Source organism: Haemaphysalis longicornis, unplaced genomic scaffold, assembly GCF_048455015.1.
Source record: "Haemaphysalis longicornis isolate Haplotype H1 unplaced genomic scaffold, Haemaphysalis longicornis Haplotype H1 scaffold_9, whole genome shotgun sequence".
NCBI lineage: Eukaryota > Metazoa > Arthropoda > Arachnida > Ixodida > Ixodidae > Haemaphysalis > Haemaphysalis longicornis.
This window is the reverse complement of record NW_027526460.1, coordinates 12,654,225-12,674,633: the sequence shown is the minus strand read 5'-3', so window position 1 is coordinate 12,674,633 and position 20,409 is coordinate 12,654,225. Positions and strand designations below refer to the sequence as shown.

At 44.5% G+C, this 20,409-nt stretch overlaps 1 protein-coding gene across 6 annotated transcripts in view; it reads left to right on the top strand.

The window, feature by feature from the left end:
• Positions 1-20,409, top strand: part of LOC144153083 (cytochrome b5 reductase 4) — a 221,097-nt gene that overhangs the window by 197,751 nt on the left and 2,937 nt on the right. For all 6 annotated transcript variants that reach the window (XM_077684733.1, XM_077684728.1, XM_077684729.1 and 3 more), the window contains 11 exons: positions 3,277-3,377; positions 4,040-4,124; positions 6,807-6,875; positions 6,978-7,023; positions 8,151-8,305; positions 9,096-9,128; positions 10,694-10,819; positions 11,083-11,223; positions 12,389-12,532; positions 17,000-17,147; positions 19,616-19,702. In XM_077684733.1, coding sequence (XP_077540859.1) covers positions 3,277-3,377; positions 4,040-4,124; positions 6,807-6,875; positions 6,978-7,023; positions 8,151-8,305; positions 9,096-9,128; positions 10,694-10,819; positions 11,083-11,223; positions 12,389-12,532; positions 17,000-17,147; positions 19,616-19,702 — 1,135 coding nt within the window. The remainder of the gene's footprint in view (positions 1-3,276; positions 3,378-4,039; positions 4,125-6,806; positions 6,876-6,977; positions 7,024-8,150; positions 8,306-9,095; positions 9,129-10,693; positions 10,820-11,082; positions 11,224-12,388; positions 12,533-16,999; positions 17,148-19,615; positions 19,703-20,409) is intronic.

Here is a 20,409-nt window from a genome sequence, read left to right as displayed (position 1 = left end):
ACCCTCCAATCAATCAATCAATGGAATATCCAGTATAAAACCCTCAAAGACTCATCAACTCTATCTACCTTCAGAGGGAGGGGAGCTTGATGGCAATTACTGAGAAAGATGTCCTGGAACATTGCTCCATCTAGCTGTGCACCCACCACCATCCATGTCTGACCAGGAATTCAAAACAGGTTCAGCCTTAACGTATCTGAGGGCATTCTATAGCTCACCCTTTACCCATCTGATTCGCATGAGGACGGATGGCGTTAATTTACAAAGGTTTTTATTGCAAAGTTGCTGCTGGGATTCCTTACAGCACCTCACCGATGCACAGAGGAGGGAAAAAATGCATATAACCATGCAGCATCAGAGCTGCTTACAGTGGCATCGTTAAGCAAGGAGGTGCGGCAATTAAGGTACAACGTTTACAACTTAAAGATGTGTCTCGGTGCTTCTTGACCAGTCCATTTCGAATTTAGTTTCCCAAGTCTTGAGAGTGGATTTCTACATCCTGAATATTTCGAACAAGCTCCATAATAGCCAATATTTTTACTTGTTTAAAAATTTTCCATTATTCTGCTCATACAGCTTATTGCTGTGCCCTATGAAAGGTAGGTTTTGTTTATTTTATAATTTAACTATGGCTATGAGCCTTAAAAAAAAACAGCCAGCTGTCTGTGACGCAAAGTACCTATCAGGTTTCCTGATCGAGCCTCGCTCATAGCTCAGTTCATTGGCCTGGTGCTTTGAAATGCTGCTTAGAGTTTGCATGTACAGTGGAACCCCGCTGATACGTACCCCAGATTTACTACGAATCGCTGCGGTCCCAGTGAACTCCCCATAGAAGCAATGCATTAAAAATCCCGATTATATGACGCTCGGGTGTATGCAGTCCACTTCATACGACGGAACCTGGCGCGGATAAACCGGCGCTTTTCCCACACTTTACACCGCTTCGCCGCCTCGTACCGACCTTTATTCTTAACCCCTGTTTGACGCTGCTTGCTGTGCAAAGGTCTGCAGGCGGGCCAGACCACTTACTAACAGACGCAAGCAAGCAGGCGGTTACTCGTGAGCGGGAGCTAACCTGCGACGGCCCCACGCGCCCCCAGTACGTCGTCGCGCCAAACACGAGAAGTCGAAGTCCAGGTGGCAGGTAGACCGTGAATTTAACACTTCCGTTGAGCCGCCGACGAATGCAAAAGCACATACGATGCGACCCCACGGCGATGACTGAACACCCGCTTTCCCCACCCGCTCGATCCAAGTTTCTTCCTTTCACGACGCTCTTTCTCCCTACATCTCTGCTCTCTGCTTATCGGTGTCTTTCAAGGCCGTGTTGTCACTGCGCTCTTTTGTTTGCTAGAGTGCCTCAATTTACGCGCGTCCACCGCAAGAGTGGAGCAAAACACGGGAGGCGATGGATGGAGACACGTACCCGTTGGCACCGCCATTTTGGGTCACTCACTGGCCGCCGCAGGAAGTCACTGTAGCAAGATTGCGCTGTAAATTTCGCCCCAATACGGTTTACTGGCGAAGGTTCAATTATCTTATCTATTCCGCGTTGCTGCGTCTTGTGGGAAACGAAAACAGCTATGTGTTCAGCACTATGATGCAATAGGGACGGCACGGGACCGTTCAAGAGTGTTTCCACTATGCACGGCAATGCACTTTTTTGTTCATCTCCGCCTTGTACTTATTGTTCATTTCGCTTGGCCTTGGCAGTTTCACACTCACCTTTTCCCCTCTTAATTTGCTCGACCACGTCGGCCTTATATCGCGTAGCGCGCAGCGCTTGGCTGGCGGGCTAGCTGGACGCCATAAAGCGGAGAGGGGGCACAACACAGGTGTTGCTTTTCTTTAACTTGGGATTTTAGCCAAAGGTTCGCAAATCACGCGAGAACGTACTAAATATAGTAGTTTAAATACGTTCTTAGCCCACCTGTCGCGTGAGACCGTCTACTAGGCCGGCATTTACCCGCACCCCGGTCATACGACACTTTATCGCAGTCCCTTGGAAGCCGTATTATTGGGGTTCCACTGTACATGTATATTTACCCGTTATACCTCGGTGGAACGGGAAGGGTTTCAGTTCTTGAGCCCATTTTAATAAAGTATATACAAATTGAGGGGAGGAGGTGCTGATGAGACTTGTGCTGCAACATATCTGAGGATCTTTCCAGGGATCTTTAATATGCGCCGAAATTTCGATGCAATGCCATAGCCACTAAGCCGCCACGGTGGGTAACAATTTCTTTTTTACACATTGATGCTAAACAAGTGATCAGTAGTAGACCCCAGTCAAGAGAAACATCAAAGGTCAAGTGTGCATGGTTAAGGCTAAGGGATGCTGCACTCGGTGACAACATTGCCGATGAAAGTTCTCAGGGTAAAGCCACGGAGAAAGAAGTATTTCAGGAGGGGAATCCGCTAGGCTGGGACAGTGCGGGCGGGCGGCGCGTTAATGCCACTGTCTGGCGAGGGAGAAGTGCAGCTTGCGGAGAAGCACAACAGATGGCGCGTCAAGCGCGGTGCCATAGTTTACACGTTCTTCTACGGGTGCGACTCGCAAAAATCATAATATCATAAGAATATTGTGAAAATTGCCAGATTTCTTCCTGTAAAATAAATAAATAGAAGTGCTGGACATTTTAGCAGCAGTTATTAATAAATACTGCCCTAGTTACAAGCCGTACCGCACTTGAAAAGAAGCACTGGAAGGAATCCCGGAGCAGACGATGTCTGCCGACGCCGCCTTCCCACCACGAGTGGGTCACTCTCGCTGCTCTCTCCTCTCGCGGGTGGCTTCTCAGATTTGTGCGCGCTTGTCATGCTGTACAGGCAGGGTGGCGAAGTTAGGGCAGTCTAAATATGAACTAATAATATTGAAGATAAGAATCATCATTCACTGGCACTAATTATACCTAGATTTTCAACCACGTTTTTTATTGTAGGTTCGTGTTCTAAAAAAAATTAAAGCCCCTTCATCCTACGAAAAATGCTTGAAACGCGATGATTTCATCCGCCGCAAACCGACTCCAATGAAAGCCCATGGCGGCAGCCGGCTATGCACTGACTGACTTTGAACCGGCGAGCCTTTTCCCTTTAGCGCCTCGCGACAGAGGGCGCGTCGGTGCCGTGCCCCGCGCCGTGACTTTCTCGCGCCGCCGGAGCAAGCCCAGTTGCGCCTCCTGAATAATTCTTGCTCCGTGGGGTAAAGCATGAAATCTTTGGAGCGAGGTGCTGTTTTCTTTCTTAGCTTGTTTCTGCTTCTTTTCCTGCCATCAGGTCGTGTGTACAACGTCACGCCTTACATGGAGTACCATCCTGGGGGTTCCGACGAACTTCTCCGAGGTGTTGGCAAGGATGCCACTGACCTATTTAACCAGGTAATTATTCAGGCCATGTTTTTCATTGCCAGTAGTATAGCCTGTACCTGCAACTAATAAAGCGTACTGTATTTTTTCACTGTATAAGTCGCGACTTTTCCTAAAAATGACAGGTTGTGAAACTTGTGTGTGACATTTTTCAGGAAATGGTTATTTGTGGTGGAATTCTGCTATGTAATGGATATGGAATAGTGGACTTGGCTATGAAGCTTTTTGTATGGACAACAAGCAGCCGTGCATATGCTTGGTGATAGGCCGAGAAAAGCATCCTGTAGTTAATTCCCACAATGAAATTTGCTTTTGCACAGTTGCCTCGGGATTAATTTTTGTTGTTTGAGTGATCTAATAGAATCAGTACAACTAAGGCTGCAGGTTCAGTTACTAACTGCAGCATAATGTTACTACTACTTAATTAAATTGCGAATTTTTGTGTTCTCCCCAAATTTTTTAATTCCTCAAATGTCATGAAATTTACAAAAATTATGGTCATGCAAAACTAAAATGTTTATTAGTAACCTAAAAAGTGCTTGCCAAAGCATTTGATTAATGGAGCTTACCACCAGGAACTGGTGCGACCTGTTGCTTCTTTTCTGCTCAATTTTGTGGGTTGTGTAATACCACTTGCATCTTTTTCTCTTTTTTCTTCTGCTGTGGCTGGGCAGGTGCATAAGTGGGTCAACTTTGAGTCTATGCTGGAAAAGTGCCTCATTGGCAAGGTCGTCGGTCCTGCCGTTCAAATTCGTAAATGTGAGTTGCCATTAGCTACTTTCCTTTTCCTTTTCAGTTTTCAGTGTCATGGGCATTCACATAGTGAAACAGTTTTGGAGTATAGGGCTCATTTGCAGGTGGTAGTGTTTGTGTGCTAGGTTTGTTTTGCTGCATTGTGAATCTTGCATTTATAATGTGCACTTCATCAAATAGATTCAGCTTCGGAAACTGTTAAAAACACATTGTGTTGGCCTTCTCCGTTGACACTTGCTATGGGGCATACCAAAGAGATTGGTCTTAGCACTCAGTATGCTCAGTAACTCTTTCCTTATGGCGCCATAGGCCATCGGACACGGAGTACCGATGATTTCAAATGTCCCGCGAAAGCTAAAAACAGTGCCTTGCGGACAACTAACGCCATCTGGTGTATTGATTGACAACTCTTCTTTTGATTTTATGTCTTGTTGACATTTCGCGTGCGGTGACGGCGCCAAGAGTGAAATTTGAACCCGCGATAGCGGCAAGTTGTTTGAAAATGGCGTCCGCTTCATGGCGCACTCCGCAAAAGCGACATCCATGGCAGGGATGTTGGCAGCTGCTGCTACTGATTTTTGTTACCCCAGCAGCAATGCTCTCATTCAAATGCCTCAGACTACTTTGGACGGCGGTTGCGAGTCGCATAAATATGTCCCTGTGATGTCATAATGCCTGGGCAAGAAAGTGCAGGGTGAACGGTGACACTTTCATTTATTTTTCCTACTACCTAGCCTAATTGTGTAATGTTGCCATTCATCGAGACAAAGCCATGTTTTGAATGAACCAAAATTATATTTTTTGGTCGCGGTCCCTTTTTTGTACTACAAACTATTATTAATTAACACATAGTCATAATTATACTTTCAGAACTGGTTCGCCAACTGGTTCAGTGTGAAATATCGTAGAACCGGAACTGAACCGGAACAAAATTATTTCATGCGAACCCAAACCTAATCGAACCGATATTTTTTTTTTTGGTTCAACACACTGATATATATATATATATACAGGGTGTTGCGACGATAATTGGAACACTTTAAAAAATTTTCCTAAGCGATCCGCCGCTCTGTTCGCGCTCAAACTTCACACAAAGGTCGCATTTTGTGGTCTATTTTGCTTGACACCGGGACCAACAACGGTACTTACCTGTTTATTCTGAAAATAAATAAAAACGATTTTCGCCTATGGGAAAATGGCCGCTGATTTGGACGTGCGAGCCAGCGCAAGTTGATGTTGGAACGACGGAACCACCTGCAGAGTGAAACGCATGTTTGGGATTCACGTACGGAGCCGAATGGTGCAGCAGACGATCAGAAAATGCACCTAGAAATGAGCTAACAGACGATCAGAAAACCCGGTTTTTGGGCTCTCACGTCCAAATCGCCGCCATTTTCCCATAGGCGAAAATCGTTTTTATTTATTTTCAGAATAAACAGGTAAGTACCGTTGTTGTTCCCGGTGTCAAACAAAATAGACCACAAAATGCGACCTTTGTGTGAAGTTTGAGCGTGAACAGAGCGGCGGATCGCTCAGGAAAATTTTTTATAAAGTGTTCCAATTATCGTCGCAACACACTGTATATATATATATGTACAACCTCGTTACAACAGACCATGATAATGATCATGATTTCAGTCTGCTATAAAAGAAGTATTAACAATCCAAATAGTGTTACTACAGACTTTTACAGAATCATGGATAAAGTCTGTTATAATAAGAGTTTGCACTTTTCAACTGTTAAAAACAAATAAAAAAAACAAAGCTGATCATTTCTCGAGATTCAGTTACAAATTAAACAGGTTGGTATTTTAGGCCAACAAACCTTCAGGATGTATTGGGTTTTTCAGCAGTTTCATCCTGTTGTGACACTATGAAGCACGTCACAAAATGACGTGCATGACTCTTACATTTGCTGGGCTCCTGTTGTATGGCACCCCGTCAAACTTTTGATTCACTCATACTATTATTTCTCTCTTTGACATCTTCAACCTACACTTGCATTTCTATTGTCTTCACATCAATATAAATGAAATGCAAGTAATGATCTGAGATTTATCCATCTATAATGTATGAGGGCATACGTTTTTTTGTTTTAATGAAGGTAACTTTCATATAATGATCTTATCTGTTGCACTATAGCACTGAAATTCTAAATCCTATTACTTGATTCCCAAGACATCACACCTATGCATACTGCAAGTGGATGCACGAAGTTTCGCTTCAACTAATTCACAATTATTTTGAATTGTTTCAGATTGCTTTCATTTTATCACAACTGTGAGGTAGCAACACAAAATCTGAAAACATACGTAACAAATGAATGGTTGCCTGCACTTGAAAAGTCTGCTGTAGAGGTGCAAAGGTGGACTTGTTAACCTTTCAAACTGGTCTGTTATATCCGAACGTATGTTGTAACAGAATCTGCAGTAAAGGAAGTTTAATCAATGGCACAGATAGGAAGACCAACCAAGCATTGCAAATCAGTATGTTGTATCCAAATATCTGTTGTAAGCAGATCTGTTGTAACGAGTTTCCACTGTGTGTGTGTATATATATATATATATATATATATATATATATATATATATATATATATATATATATTCATTTAGTTTCTTCTGAAGCAGATTATTTACAAAAAAAAATTCTGACATTAATTCGTGATGTCTTCTTCGTATTTTCCAGCTAGCTTCCCAGTGCCAAGGATACCTTTTATCAAAAAGCTTCAAAGAACCGACACGACAACATCCGAAGGTAAATTGCAAGCGAATATGGGCATCTGTACACATGTTGCACATACTGAAAAAAAAAATGTGATTTTAACAATCTTTTTTCTTATTTTTTCTATTTCAACAGATGTCCTGGACATTAGTGGAGAAACATCTCCTAGGCCTGCTATTAGGTGAGTACAGTTGCTTGTTCGCTGGCTTGGTTCAGGCTGCTGTGCTCATTTTCAGTGACTTGCCCAAGCTTTCTTGTTTTGAACATTAATTTTAATGTATCCATAGGATCATGAAGCAGATTGGTTCAGTCTTCTTGAAAATTAATCTGTGCTTTGATGTCCAGCCTAGAAGTAGCTCAGTGATGGTACATAATTATGCCAAGTTAACTTACAACCGAAAGCACTGTGACGATATTAGTTGTTGTTATGTTAAAGAAACATATATTTCAGTGAGCACCTGGAAAACAAAGAAGTGGCGTTAAGTAAAAGAAAGCGGGGATTAGCTTTGTTGGTTTCTGGGGTCACCCCACCTGCATTATCCGTTCATCATATACCATGGATAAACTAGGCGATGGAGAAAATCCACTGCTCTGTGTTTGAGTAGTAACAGCGGCTGTCAAATTCTTTGTCGAATAATTACGAGTCGTCAGGAGAAAAGCCACATCTGCACAGCTCTCAAATCTAAAACCTAGCGCTGCATTGTACTTTGAACAAGAGGTTGTTTGTTGCTGGTGAATAAAGGGGGTACAATCATATGATAATTGGGGATGTTAATTAAGCCCCAGCTTGCATTAGCCTGAAAGGAGCTACATATTGCTACAAAAACACAAACAACAAAGCATTTTTCAAAAATTTTCACTTCAAGAACTTGTCTTTTGCCTTTTCCTGTATGGACAAAGGCTTAAGTGACTGCTTGTCTTTCAATCATTGCATCTACTCATGGAGGATGGGGCTAGCCATTTAATATCTTTCTAAACAAAAAAAAAAAGCACTTCTTTCTGAACTGTTGTCAAAAGTCTAAGAAAATTTGACAGTGCCAAACTGGCAGTTCAAGGAGCAAGTGAGGAGGGGTTCTGCCTATAACATGCAGATTTCCATGGTCACATCAGAGCTCTGACTTGAGATTCCTCTAATCAAAATGTGGGATGCTATCCTAAGTCTTTTTAGGATGTGCCAGCACAATGCCAGGTTGCTGGGGCAAGGTTCCTTGATAACACTTCAGAGCAGTAGTAGTAGTTGGCACATTTGAAATGTCCACTGCCTGTTCCACATTCCTCATATATATTTTATCTCCTTCGTGGGTGCAGTTATGAGTGGTCCCAGGATGACTCAACCGTCACTGTCAGCATCCAGTCCATGGGGGACCATATATTCGAACAGGACAAGGTGGTCGCGGATCTGTTGGGAAAAACGCTGCGGATACGAGTTCGGCTGGATAAATATTTTTATCTAGTTCATGTTGGTGAGTGAAACATCTGTATTTCTTCTTTTTATTTCTCGTTTAACCCCTTAGTTGGTTACGTCGGAGCGACTGGCGTCTGAGATTACTGACGGTTGATTTTCAACTTTGCAAGTTGCTACCAAGCAGACCACCGTCAGAGTGTCAGTTAGGCAATTTGTGGCTGCTTTCATGTTTTACAAGAGTTACCAACATAAAATTGGCCACTATCACATTGTGGAATCAGCCAAATTAATAGGAATGGGGAGGTCATAATTTTCTCAAAAAGGTCAATGGAGCGGGGGGGGGGGGGGGGTGCAAGCCCGCACATAAAAATACTTGGGGGTGCTCTGGCTCCCCCTGCCTGGTCTGTGTGTTATTTCTGTGGCTGCTAAAGGGCACAGAATAAAACAGCATCTCTTAAGACATTTAGTGGACATGAAAAAACAGCTATAGCTCATAACATATCCTGATGCGGCAAGGCTATAGGAATAATGTTACAATGACACAGAGCTGGTGGGAAAATAAGTTTTGTTGTTTTGTTGTAAACAGCACATGAGGAACAGCGGGGACAAGACACAGGAAAGTTTGATTGCTGGTTCATTTTACGTCCACACTGTGTCCTAGAAAGAATGCCAGATTTAGACATGTAAGGTTGACAATTTACTTTTTTCGTGCTGTAGAAAGGTTTCTGTTGGCATTGAAAACAGCCGAGCTTTTTCTTGTGTAGCATTGGTGCCATTGAGTTATGTAAAATTACATGTTGCATGAAACCTGTTTGCTTATTTCCAAACTTTGCCCTTGCCATTTTCAGAATTGCAAGAAAATGTTTACAATAGCTATAATGGTAAGTTATTCCCCCTGTATTTGAGGATCTTCATTTTTTGTAGGTTGCAGCATTTCCCACTGGGTACACCCCATTCAGTTTTTGTACCGATTGGTTCAAATATGGTGTAGTCTTTAAAAACCAGATTTTATTGGAACTATACTGGTGCAGATGCAAAGACAACTTTTGTTGACTTCGCATGTGCCAGCCATTCCAAAAAGTCTAGTTTCATTACCGCTCAGTTAAGTGAAAGCTTTTGCTTTGACCAGGGCCACGTAAAATCATTGATGTAAATTTCTAATGCTGCTGTAGTCAATTAAAACATAAGGATTACCTAAATGCCTTCTTCTCACATTTTTGTTTCCACTCACTACACTGACTTGCTTTCGTAATTAGAAAAGAATGCTAGTTTTTATGACAGTAATGCATATTAAAAATTGACTGTGCACCAAAATTTAAACAAAAAGAAACATTAAAACATTGAATGTCTTCGAGAAACCATCCTTCTGTTATTATCAGTCATGTGTGTATGTCAGTATGCATGGGTTCACTGCTGGTGATGTAGTATTCACACAAGCCATGAATTAATTTAACTCATAGCTCTCGTACATTACCACTGCACATGTTTTACGTGATAATCATGCCAGAGTCATGTTGGAGCAGTGATAAACTTGTTTCACTGCCCCTTATATTTGAAACCTTGATAAAACAGAGAGAGAATTAGGCCTTCATTGTCTAGTGCTGTGCCTTGATAAAACATGTGCATCAAATCAAAATGGTCAAATGCACATAAAAGATACATTTGCATTAGAAATGTTCTGATAGTCACATGAGAAGCTATAAAATATTGAAAATTCCTACAAAATGCCTTACTCAGTAGCTGTGCAGTGTGTGTGAGAATTCGGCACATGTTAAATGCCTCCAGGTGATCTAAGTTAATCCACGGTCCTCCACTATAATGTGCCTCATAGTGTAGCTTTGGTGTGTAATACCCAAACTGCTACATGCTTGTTTTTTTCAAGTGACTGCACTAAACAGAAAATTTTTAACATGGAAATAAAGCGCGTTCAGCTAACCTGTAAATTGCGCCGCAGAATAAAAGGCGTGTCTCCAGTCATTTTTCTAATACAAAATTGGGTGGCTTTTGTAAAGGTCTCACTCACTGCATAGATCTGCATGAGATCAAGCACTAGTTTGCAGATTAAACAAGTTGTCACCACGCACCTTGACCCATGAAATGTTACTTTGAAAGGATCTGTTTTACCTCAGATCCATATATGCGCGTGCCTCTTGTATTGAGCTAGACTTGTTGCCCTGTGGTGCAGTGATTAAGCTGATTGGGACTGCCGCCTTGTTCGTCCCTCAGTCCAATTCCAATTCCTTTCCATGATCCCCCCTCCCAAAAGAAAACAAGAAAAAAGTTGGGAACAACACCCGCACCAGCAAAGCTATGGCAGGTTTGCAGCCAATTAGATATAAATGAACAGGGGCAAGCGCCCAAAATGTAAATTGCAGAAAACAACAATGAGTCGATTAATAAAAACACCAAAATACATGAAAATCACATGTATTGTTTGTCCTTTCAGTCCAGGTGAAATGCAAGCTAAAATGCCTGGAGTTGCAACTAGTGAAAGAACGCAATGGCCTCTCCTGGTCCACTCTGGGCTCTTTTCTGGCCGACCACAACCAAGTAGTGCCTTTGAAGAAAGTTGGTGAGTGAACTCTGTGATGGCCTGTGCTCTGCTGTTGCTTTAAATGCAATTGTGGGTACTCTCTTCATCCTGCACGTTTGGGGAACATTTATGCCGTGCAGTCAAGTTTGATCTCGCGCAGTCGGACGTCGAGCGCTACTCGAATTGACGTGAAATTGGGGGGGGGGGGGCTACTGTGAAGAGATCGATTGGGGACCGATGAGTGTTGTCAGAATTTCCTTTGCGGAAGTGGCCGTGCCAGAAATTTCCCTCTGCTTTCCCAGAGAGCTTATGTCGCCCCTGCACCCTGGTGAATAAGGAGAGCATCACGCACGACGTCCTGCTGCTCACCCTTGCCCTGCCAGCCGGCTCGTTCATGTGGGTGCCCATCGGACATCACGTGACCCTGGAACACGACGTCACAGGTCAGTGGGCCTCTGCTGGGGCCTCCTTGCTGACAGCAACTTTTGCATCTTCATAAACAGCGCTTGAGGTCACTAAGGACACACTTTTTAAGGAATACAAACGAATGACATGGACAGCACAAGCGCAAGCGCAGTTTACGAACATGCAATACCAACTAGCCCTATTCCTTACCTTACTGATGGCAACTTACCTGCTGATGTTGTAATAGGCACTTGCAGGTGGCCAATTATTGCCAAGTACCAGCAAATTAGTATCCTGTCAGAAAAAAGCTTGTTCTTAAACATTTTAATGCAAGCCATAACTAAGTAGTATGTGTATTGACAATCAGCATATTAAATCTACGTCACATGAGCTCAGGTATATCAAGGTCCATACACGTCTGCCTGTTCCAGTTCACATCCTGTTTGCGTGTAAAATGAGTGCATTTACAGCCTATAAGGTTCATATGTGCAGCGTGCATCACTGTATGTGTGTAAATATAAATGTTGTTGTTCTTACAATGCCAAGTATGTAGTAATGTTTTCTTTAAATTCAATAATACTATAAAAAAACGGAATATTTTGAAAATTAGCAAAATCAGTAATAAGAACTTTGGAAAGATAACTCTGTACTCAAGTATGTGTCTTGCACAAATGAGAGTCATAGAGAGAGATAGCACACAGATGGGATTGCAAGATGAGAAGGTGTCATCTGTTATGTGCAATTTTCTCTACGTGTAAAAATATAAACACAACTATTCTTAGTATCTACAGTAGAGCTGTTGCACTGTTGGACATTAATGAAGGGAATATATGTCCCAGCTGTTTGCTTTTATCTGGATTGCATGCAAATGCAGATAGTCAATGGTTAAAACAATGGCTTTCCTCAAATATTTGCGGGGATAACATGAGCTGAAAAGCATTGTTTTTGTACTGTTTTCAGTTTCTTGGTGATCATTAATCGTACTCAGGATTTTGCTTTCGAAAGACCATTATTGCTGCTTGTTGTCATCATCTCGTTTATAAAAATAAAAGTAAAAATTTTTGGTAGTTGGTATTACAAACTCAGTTTCTTTCGGGTTTGCAATGTTGGTATATATTCTGTAAAAATAAAAGGTAAACGGTAAAAGGTAAAATGTAGGAGCAACAGACCCTACAGGTGCCTAATTGTGCTGCCCCATTTCAGGGATGAAGATTTCACGAAGCTACACTCCAGTGATTCCTTCACTGAAGGTGGCCGAGTGCCCCAGCGACGGGAAGACGATTCACCTGATGATCAAGGTCTACCCGGAAGGGGCACTGACGCCCGTGCTAAAGGCGCTTGAAATCGGTGTGTGTTCTGCAGTGGCGTTTTACAGATAAGCGGTTTTCCTTTTGCACCTGTGTGCAGTTTTTGCTGTGCTCCCAGGGATAGGAATAACCGAGAATCCATGCAGGGAGAGAGGGTACAGTGCGGTGGCAGCCGAGGTTTAGGAGAGGGTGGAGAGACTGTGATGTCAGCCGCAGATAGGGGGAGGAGGAACGTGGGGGAGGGGAGGAGGGAGAGTGTGGCGCAAAATGTGACTCAGCCACTCCCGCTGCCAATGGCGTGGACACAGCCTGCCGGCAAGACGCAACAGTTTCATGCGCTCTTTTGGACTGTGCCGAGGTCAATTGGGCTTTGTTTGGGAAATGCGCGCAACCTGATGACACCGAGACAGCTTCGCTGGGCAATCTGCCACCTTATTTATTTATTTATTTAGTTAGTTAGTTAGTTACAGCATCTCAAAGACCCTGTTTCCAGGAGTTTATATGAGGGGTGGGTGTGTCACAAACAAAGCTTAACAGAGGATCGGTTCGATGACAAGCTTGAATTGGGCCAGGTTAGTGTGTTCGATTGCGCAGATAGGAAGGTTGTTTTGGTTGATGGTGGTATTTACAAAGGAGTTAAGCTTCATCACTGTGTGGGTTCAGGGTGGGTAGACGGCTTCTGGTGGGTGAGGTGCTTGGAAGTGCGCTGGGCTGGATAGGTAAAAGGGCTGGCAGAAAAGGCATGGTACATTTTGTAAAAATTTGGACAAATAGTTTGCCCAGGCCAATGTTACTTGGCCAGGCCAATGTTACCTTTCGTCAGTTTCGGTTTGATTATTGCATTCCTAAACATAGCGGCCCTGGAAAAGCACTCCTCGTTTCAGTTTTGCTCTCTGGGCCCATCCTTGGCGCGACTGACAGCGTGCATGCACAGTAGTGGCAGAGTCCTTCAATGCTTTACTGGTCACGAAACTTCGGCGCTCGTTTCATATAGGGACCGCGCGCGCCACTACAGGCGCCACCGCCGCACGAAGGTCATCCAGCCGCCGCTTTCGCGGCGTATTGGCCTGCTCTTGGCGTGCAAACGCTCGCTGCTTTTGGTGTCTGTGAGCTGATTAAGTGTGTTTTTTTTTTCGTAGTAGTTAGCGATGAATAGTCCAGTCATCACCTGCCTTCGATTGGGTTTTATTTTTCGTAGTAAATTACCGTAGACTTCGGCCGCGAACGGCAACGGCTTCTGTGTGCTCTGGCTCTGGCACAAGCACTGCGCCGTCGTGTTTTCGGATTTTTAAATCTCTATTTCTTCTTTTCTTAAAGCAAAAGTTGTAAATACCACACATACGGTAGCTGCGTAGTGACGGACTGCTGCGGGCCTATTGATAATACAATAAAAAAAACTGAAAGAAACCAAGTGCGCGTTGTTCAGACTACGCTTAATGAATCCGTTGATTGCTCTGGAATGCACAGAACACTAAAACAGATAGCCCAATAGTATTGTCATTTGAATGAGTGGGTACATACTTGAGAACATCTAAAAACGCTGCAGAAACGCGAAGGATCAAAACACGAAGAGATATATGTTGCACCATGTGTCTTTCCGCTTCCACGCTTTGCAATCCTTGCAAAAACAGGAAGCGAAAAAAGAACAATAAAACTGATTTTATCACACGCAACAAAAATTAAATGTTACGAAGGGAGACAAAAGACCGTGGTCCAGCGTACAAAAATTCATTTTTTCGCGCTGCGATGTGGAGCACACGGAGGAAACAGAACATTGCCACGTAGCCAAGAACGACGCAAAGCTTTTCTGAACGCAGCGAGCTAGCGAGCTCCTGTTCTACAGAAGACTAGAATGAAACACAAACGTCGAAGAAGCAGTCCGCAGTGTGAGGTGCACAGATGAACGTCAATAAAGTGAGTTGCGCGGCGTTTGCTATGCATGCATTGCTCTCGGAACGTTATTAATTTCAGATCCATGGAAATGGGATCGAGAACATTGTTGAAGAAACAAAAAATCAAGCTGGCGACAAGGTGGCACCCTTTTCATATCAAACAGCATTGCCCGACGGGACGTACGACAAAAAGTGCAAACGGGCGCTCCGGTTGAAACGCCAGATAAGAAACCGGAATCGGCCACACGCGGTTACAAAACAAACAAGACGAACCCTAAGGGATAATTTGCGGAAATATGAAAAGTAAAAGCAGAAGGACGTCCCAAAGCTTTTTTACACGCGAGCCTGAGTGCAAGGTAATACAAGTTTGCAAACAGGTAATGAAGCACCGCTACAACCTGACTGATAAGACAAAAATCCGGCTGCCTTGTACAATTCTAGGTCCACGTTGCTCTCAAAAGGGTACACTGCTTTTTCCATTCACAGTGATTTCCACGCACTGTCACACACTTATAATCGAAGCTGAAATCTCCCGTTTCTTGCCTTGGAATGGCGCGCCTCCATTTCTCTCGCAGCTCCCCGTCGCTCGTTCAACACAACAAGGAAACATTTTCTGTGGTATCGTTGTACAAGGAACGACATCCCGGGACGCAACACGTTAGGCATCGTCGTTGCACCACTTAAGTCGCATTACAAGAGTGCGAGATGCACGTTACATTTTTTTTCTCGCACAAAACAAACACAACTCGCCACGGCTCCGCCATTCGAGCCAGCGCAACGCCGCCCGAGGAGTGGCCTCAGTGAGAGGGTGGCGCCACCGCGCGGCGGCCAACGCAGCATATGAAGCTCTCCCATTGAGTTATGGAGCAGTTTCGTGACCAGTAAACCATTGAAGGACTCTGGTAGTGGTCACCACTGCCACCACTACTGCATAGCTGTAAGGCAAGGTCAGCGCACTTGTCTCGCGTAGTGGGAAAATTCTCGCGTCGTTTGTGCTTTCTCGAACATGACGGTTGCAAAAAATGGGCGCCAAAAACAACAGGATGAATCGCAACAATTGCAACTCACTAATGCTTCACCAGCTCACCAGGGTAGGATGGGGCGCTAGTACCGGAATTGTTGTTGTTGTTTGAGGTTATTGGAGAGGAAAGGGAGTGAGGAAAAGCCCGGTAACTGTCTCTCAGAGAAGACACCTTAACTGGGTTTCGGTTAGGTGGGGGGGAGGGGGAGGAGTGTAGGGGGTGGAAGGTGGTAGGAGGTGGAGGGAGGGTAGGGAGGGTTGAGCTTAGAGGAGTTCAGAGAGGCCGGAGGCTTCGACAAATTTGACGATGAGGGATGCCACTTTGAGGCGGGTGGAGTCCGGTCCATTTGGGAAGAGTACCGGTATTAGCCTGGACGCTGGGTTTAAGGCTAAGAGGCCACCTCCTGATTTGGCCCACTCTTTTTTTTTTTTTTTTTTTTTGTGTACACAAGTTGGGTTGTAATCACTACAGTGGAATAAGCTTGAGGGCTTAGTTTCACCTTGAACCATACGTTCTGAAATATATAACAGAGTTTTTCTTTATTGCGCTCAAACTAAAAGCTTGAAACCAGTGTTATTGGTACCAAAAGTGGGTGTAAATGGGAATTTGTTCTGAGGCCTGTTTTATGCAAGGCTGTACACAGCTCTGTATTAAAAAGCAGATAAGCGTACGTTTTCCCATTCAGCAGTAGCACCAACTGTAGGTTCTCCTGTTTGTTTTTGTGCTTCACTTTCAAATGTGGGTCCATAACTATTAGTCGCAAAGGTATCAGTGCTGAGTAAAGCACATATAACAATAAACAGTGCCTTTACTGGCTTCTTTCCAAGCACATATGTGCTATTTTAGTTTGTTATTTCTCAAGCAGCTAAATTAAAGCTACCTTGAGAAGAAAAGACACCATTCAATTAATTTGACTTGTCTAGAAATTTCCCGTGACTACAAATGTAGTTTTCAAGGCTGAATACAAAGGAAAGCTATGCTGATTGTGCAAGGTAGCCAAATGGCTTAAAAATTACTTTTTTACTAAATTTATGCAACATGTGTGGAATAATGTCTTTTTCACCCTTTATTGACACATACAGATTGAAGCATATTTTGATATGGGCAGCTGCATCACATCTGTACCCTATGACTGTTGTACAACATGCAGTGTTCAGTGTGTGTGTAATAATATATTTCTGGTGCTAAGCAGATGTTCAAGGTATATTTTTTCAGTGCTCAAAGAACTTCAAATCTTTTGCACTTAAAACGGGCTTTATGTTCCTTGCATTTCATTGGAATAAATGGCAAGAAATAACCAGCTACTGTATATAAAAGTCATAATAGGTCATAAATCTCAGCTGCAGAAGCTAATCATCAAAGTGATTATAACCTTTCTACTAGCGGTAATGGAGACTCATTAGGGTAAAGTGGTAGATTGCATGGATAAAACCCTAACTCCCCCTTTGTCATTACATTTGTTGCAGTGAAGTTTAAAAAAAAAAGACTGTCCTGTATTTGTCTCGTGTACTTTTCATCGTGCAACTAATTCACTCATTCCTATGTGCTTGCAATGCTGATAACGCATCGCTTATTTGGTTTCACTTAATTCAGGTGACACGGTGGACGTGAAGGACACGGAAGGTGACTTTGACCTGGCCATAATGCAGCGGTGTCAGAACCTGGTGCTGCTCGCTGCTGGAACAGGGTTCACACCCATGGTGCGGCTTCTCCACTGGGGCCTGTTTGTGTCCAAGCAGATGTGAGCACCATTTCTTGTACACCAGCATGCTTAAGCTGCAGGTCTCTCCTGCTCTGTCCCAAAATCAGATTTACTTATATTACCTCCTCGGCGATCTCGGTCCACCTCCCTACACAATGCAGCTGAATCCATCCAGGTCTCGCTCGATGGCACCATTATTCCCATGTCTCAGAAGTCCACATCCTCATCTTTATCATACACTCAAATCGTAGCAGCACACACACCATCACCCAGCTTCGCACTTATACCACGCAGATCATTGGCCTCATTAAACGCATTACGACTCACAAAAATGGCCTAGTTGAATCTGAGCGTCTTCGCCTCCTTCATAGCTTCCTCATCTCTCGCTTCTGCTACCACCTACCATATGCCACCCTCACCCTCACTCAGCAGCAGTCCTTGGACGCTCTTTTAAGACGTGCCTATCGTGCAGCGCTTCTGTTGCCTACACACGCCCCTACCGAATGACTTCTAGCCCGAGGTCTGCACAACACTGTGACGGAGCTACTCGAAGCACATCGCACTGCCCAAATCACTCGCCTATCCCGAACGCCCACCGGCCGCTGCATTCTTGAACGGCGCATCTCAACACACCCATTCTACTCGATCCTATGGCTACCATCCCTCTCTCAATCCGCTCCAGCATCCACATCAAACCCCTTCCTCGCAATATGAATCCCGCCTTCCACATTGGTCGCCGTTTAGCCCGTGCCCGGGATCATCTCAGACGCTACTCCCCTTCCCCGAGCGTCGTATATGTAGACGCGGTTGAGTATCCGAGCAAGCCCGCTTTTTGCATTGCGGTCATAGGAACACCTGGCGCCGACCCGCAAGCTTCAGCCACGGTGCTCACCTCGACCTCAGTTACCGCGGAGGAGGCGGCAATTGCCCTCGCTCTTACCCAAACACCCGCCCCTCTCATTATATTATCATATTCGCAACCCGCCATCCGAAATTACCTCAACGGCACCATTTCATTGCTGGCCCTCCAAATTCTTCGCATTGACCCCCTTCCGAACCCGTGACGCTGCTGTGGACCCCGGCCCACACCGGCATAGGTGGTAATGAGGCTGCCCACCACCAAGCCCGAGCTTTGACACCCCGGGCAGGCGCTTTTTTTACACCTAAACACGGCATTCCCGAGATGTCCAATTCGGTACTGCACTGCTCACATACTGGGACATCACCCAACATTACCGCCTCCTTCGCAGACAACTTCCCCCTCCCTCACAGCCGAGGCTGCCCACATGTGGCGCCTTCTCCAGACACACTCCTTTCGTCACCGCACTCTATTAGTGCATACGTACCCTCACCTGTTTTCCTCTCCCAACTGTCCCTTGTGTGATGCGCCGGACACGCTCTATCACTCGCTCTGCGAATGTCCGCGCGACCCCTTCTCCCCTCTCCCCTCCTCCACCCTCTGGGAACAGGCTCTGGGGTGCTCAGACCACGACAGCCAAGAACTGGTCACCAGTCGGGCCCTCGACATCGCCCCCCCCCCCCCCCCCCCCTCCCTCCCTCTCTCCCTCCCTCCTTGCATTCCAAATCAATCATGGAGCTCCCTGCCCTTTACTGCGAGTTCATAGTGCCAAAACGTTCAGCAAAGACTTAGGTATTGGAACAAGTGTGACTGTCAATCACACTGCCCATAGATTGGTCCCTATGCCTGATGCTTTGGGCATTGGGCAGTAACAATAGAGTGTCCCCCCCCCCCCCCCCCCCTATCTCCCCTCTTTTTTTTTTTGCTATGAGTGAGAGTCACGCAATATTGCTGTCAAAGTTACTAACAGCTTCACTGTAAAACATGCCTGTTTCTCTGTAGCTAGGGTAAACATTCTAATGATAGGGCTGTTATATAGCTTGTACCTTTCAGCTGAATATGGGTCTGTTTGCATTGAGTTATGTCTGGAAGTACAACATATCTTGACAACATAGATTAAGGAAAAACTGTGCAGGGGAACATTTCTGTAAATACGTAATTGCAAAATGGAGTTCTTCCATAAAAGTGGTTGGAAAAGTTGAAAATTTAGAATATGACAAGCAAGTTCTGTTTTCGACACGAAATGTAAGCAGCACCTGGCTATTGCTGTAAACATATAGCTCCCCAGAGTGCTTGGCACTTGTTCTAAAGGGCTTAATTTACCCCCGGTCGACGTTTGAAAACAAAAATGTGTAGGTGGCAAGATGCGTAGTGAGACAATACAAACTTTGCTAAGAACAACAAAGACAAAGTATGTTCTAGAAGAAAAGAACCAGTGCTATCGTGCCAGGCTTTGGCTACTATGTTCTTTGTTTTCTTTGCTGCGCTTAATGGTGTTATAATGGAGCACTAACTAGCTCGTACACATACGTTGTTAAATTATATTTTACTAAGAAAGAGTATTTGGGCCATTCGCAATTTGCCGCAGGAGGTGTAATTTGTTTCTCCTCCCTCTCGTTGATGGTATGTGCGGGCACTTTTGTTCCAGGAACATAAAGCTGATGACGTTTAACAAGACCGTGAGGGACATCATCTGGAAGGAAGAGCTCGAGCAGCTGCAAGAGGAGCACAACCGGTAGGACGCTGGGCTTGAAATTCGCAACATTCTGGTTTTAAGAAATGCACAGTCAACTAGAGTAACGCAGCTAAAGTGCCTCTGTGGATCATAGTCTGTTTGTGATAGTTTTATTAGGGAATTAATAATTTAGTGATGTTTCCCTCGAACCTAATTTTTATGCATCCTGCTGTTGACCAGCAGTGCCCTGGGCAACCCACAGGCATAGAGGTCATATTGTACAGTGTGGATGGTGCCAACTTGTGGTGCCAAGCCTGGCAAGTCTAAGTTGAATAGTAGAGAAGAGACCACTGACCCTTGTAGTGTCCCCTGGAGTGGAGAGGTGAAAAGCGGGGATAGGAGATGCTTGAGGCTGATGACGGCTGTGCAATTTTGGAGAAATGCTGTAAAGTATGCGTCCATTTGCGGGCCATAGTCTGTGGTTGCTAATCCCTTGAGGATGGTGTCGTGTGTGACATTGCTAAAGGCGTCAAGGGCCTGGATAGACTTCTTGCTTGAGGCGGTGAAATGATCGATAATGTCCCCTTTGATTTGCAAGAGGATGTCAGGGAAAGATGGGGTGAAGGTAGCCGTTATCTTAGATGTAGCGGGATGATTAAGTATCGTGTGTTGTAAGAGCTTGCCAACAGAGGATTGGAAAGGTTTCAGATGAGACGAAGATTTGTGGGTGGCAAAGGGTTAGTAGGGCTTAGGGGTGAGTGCAGTGG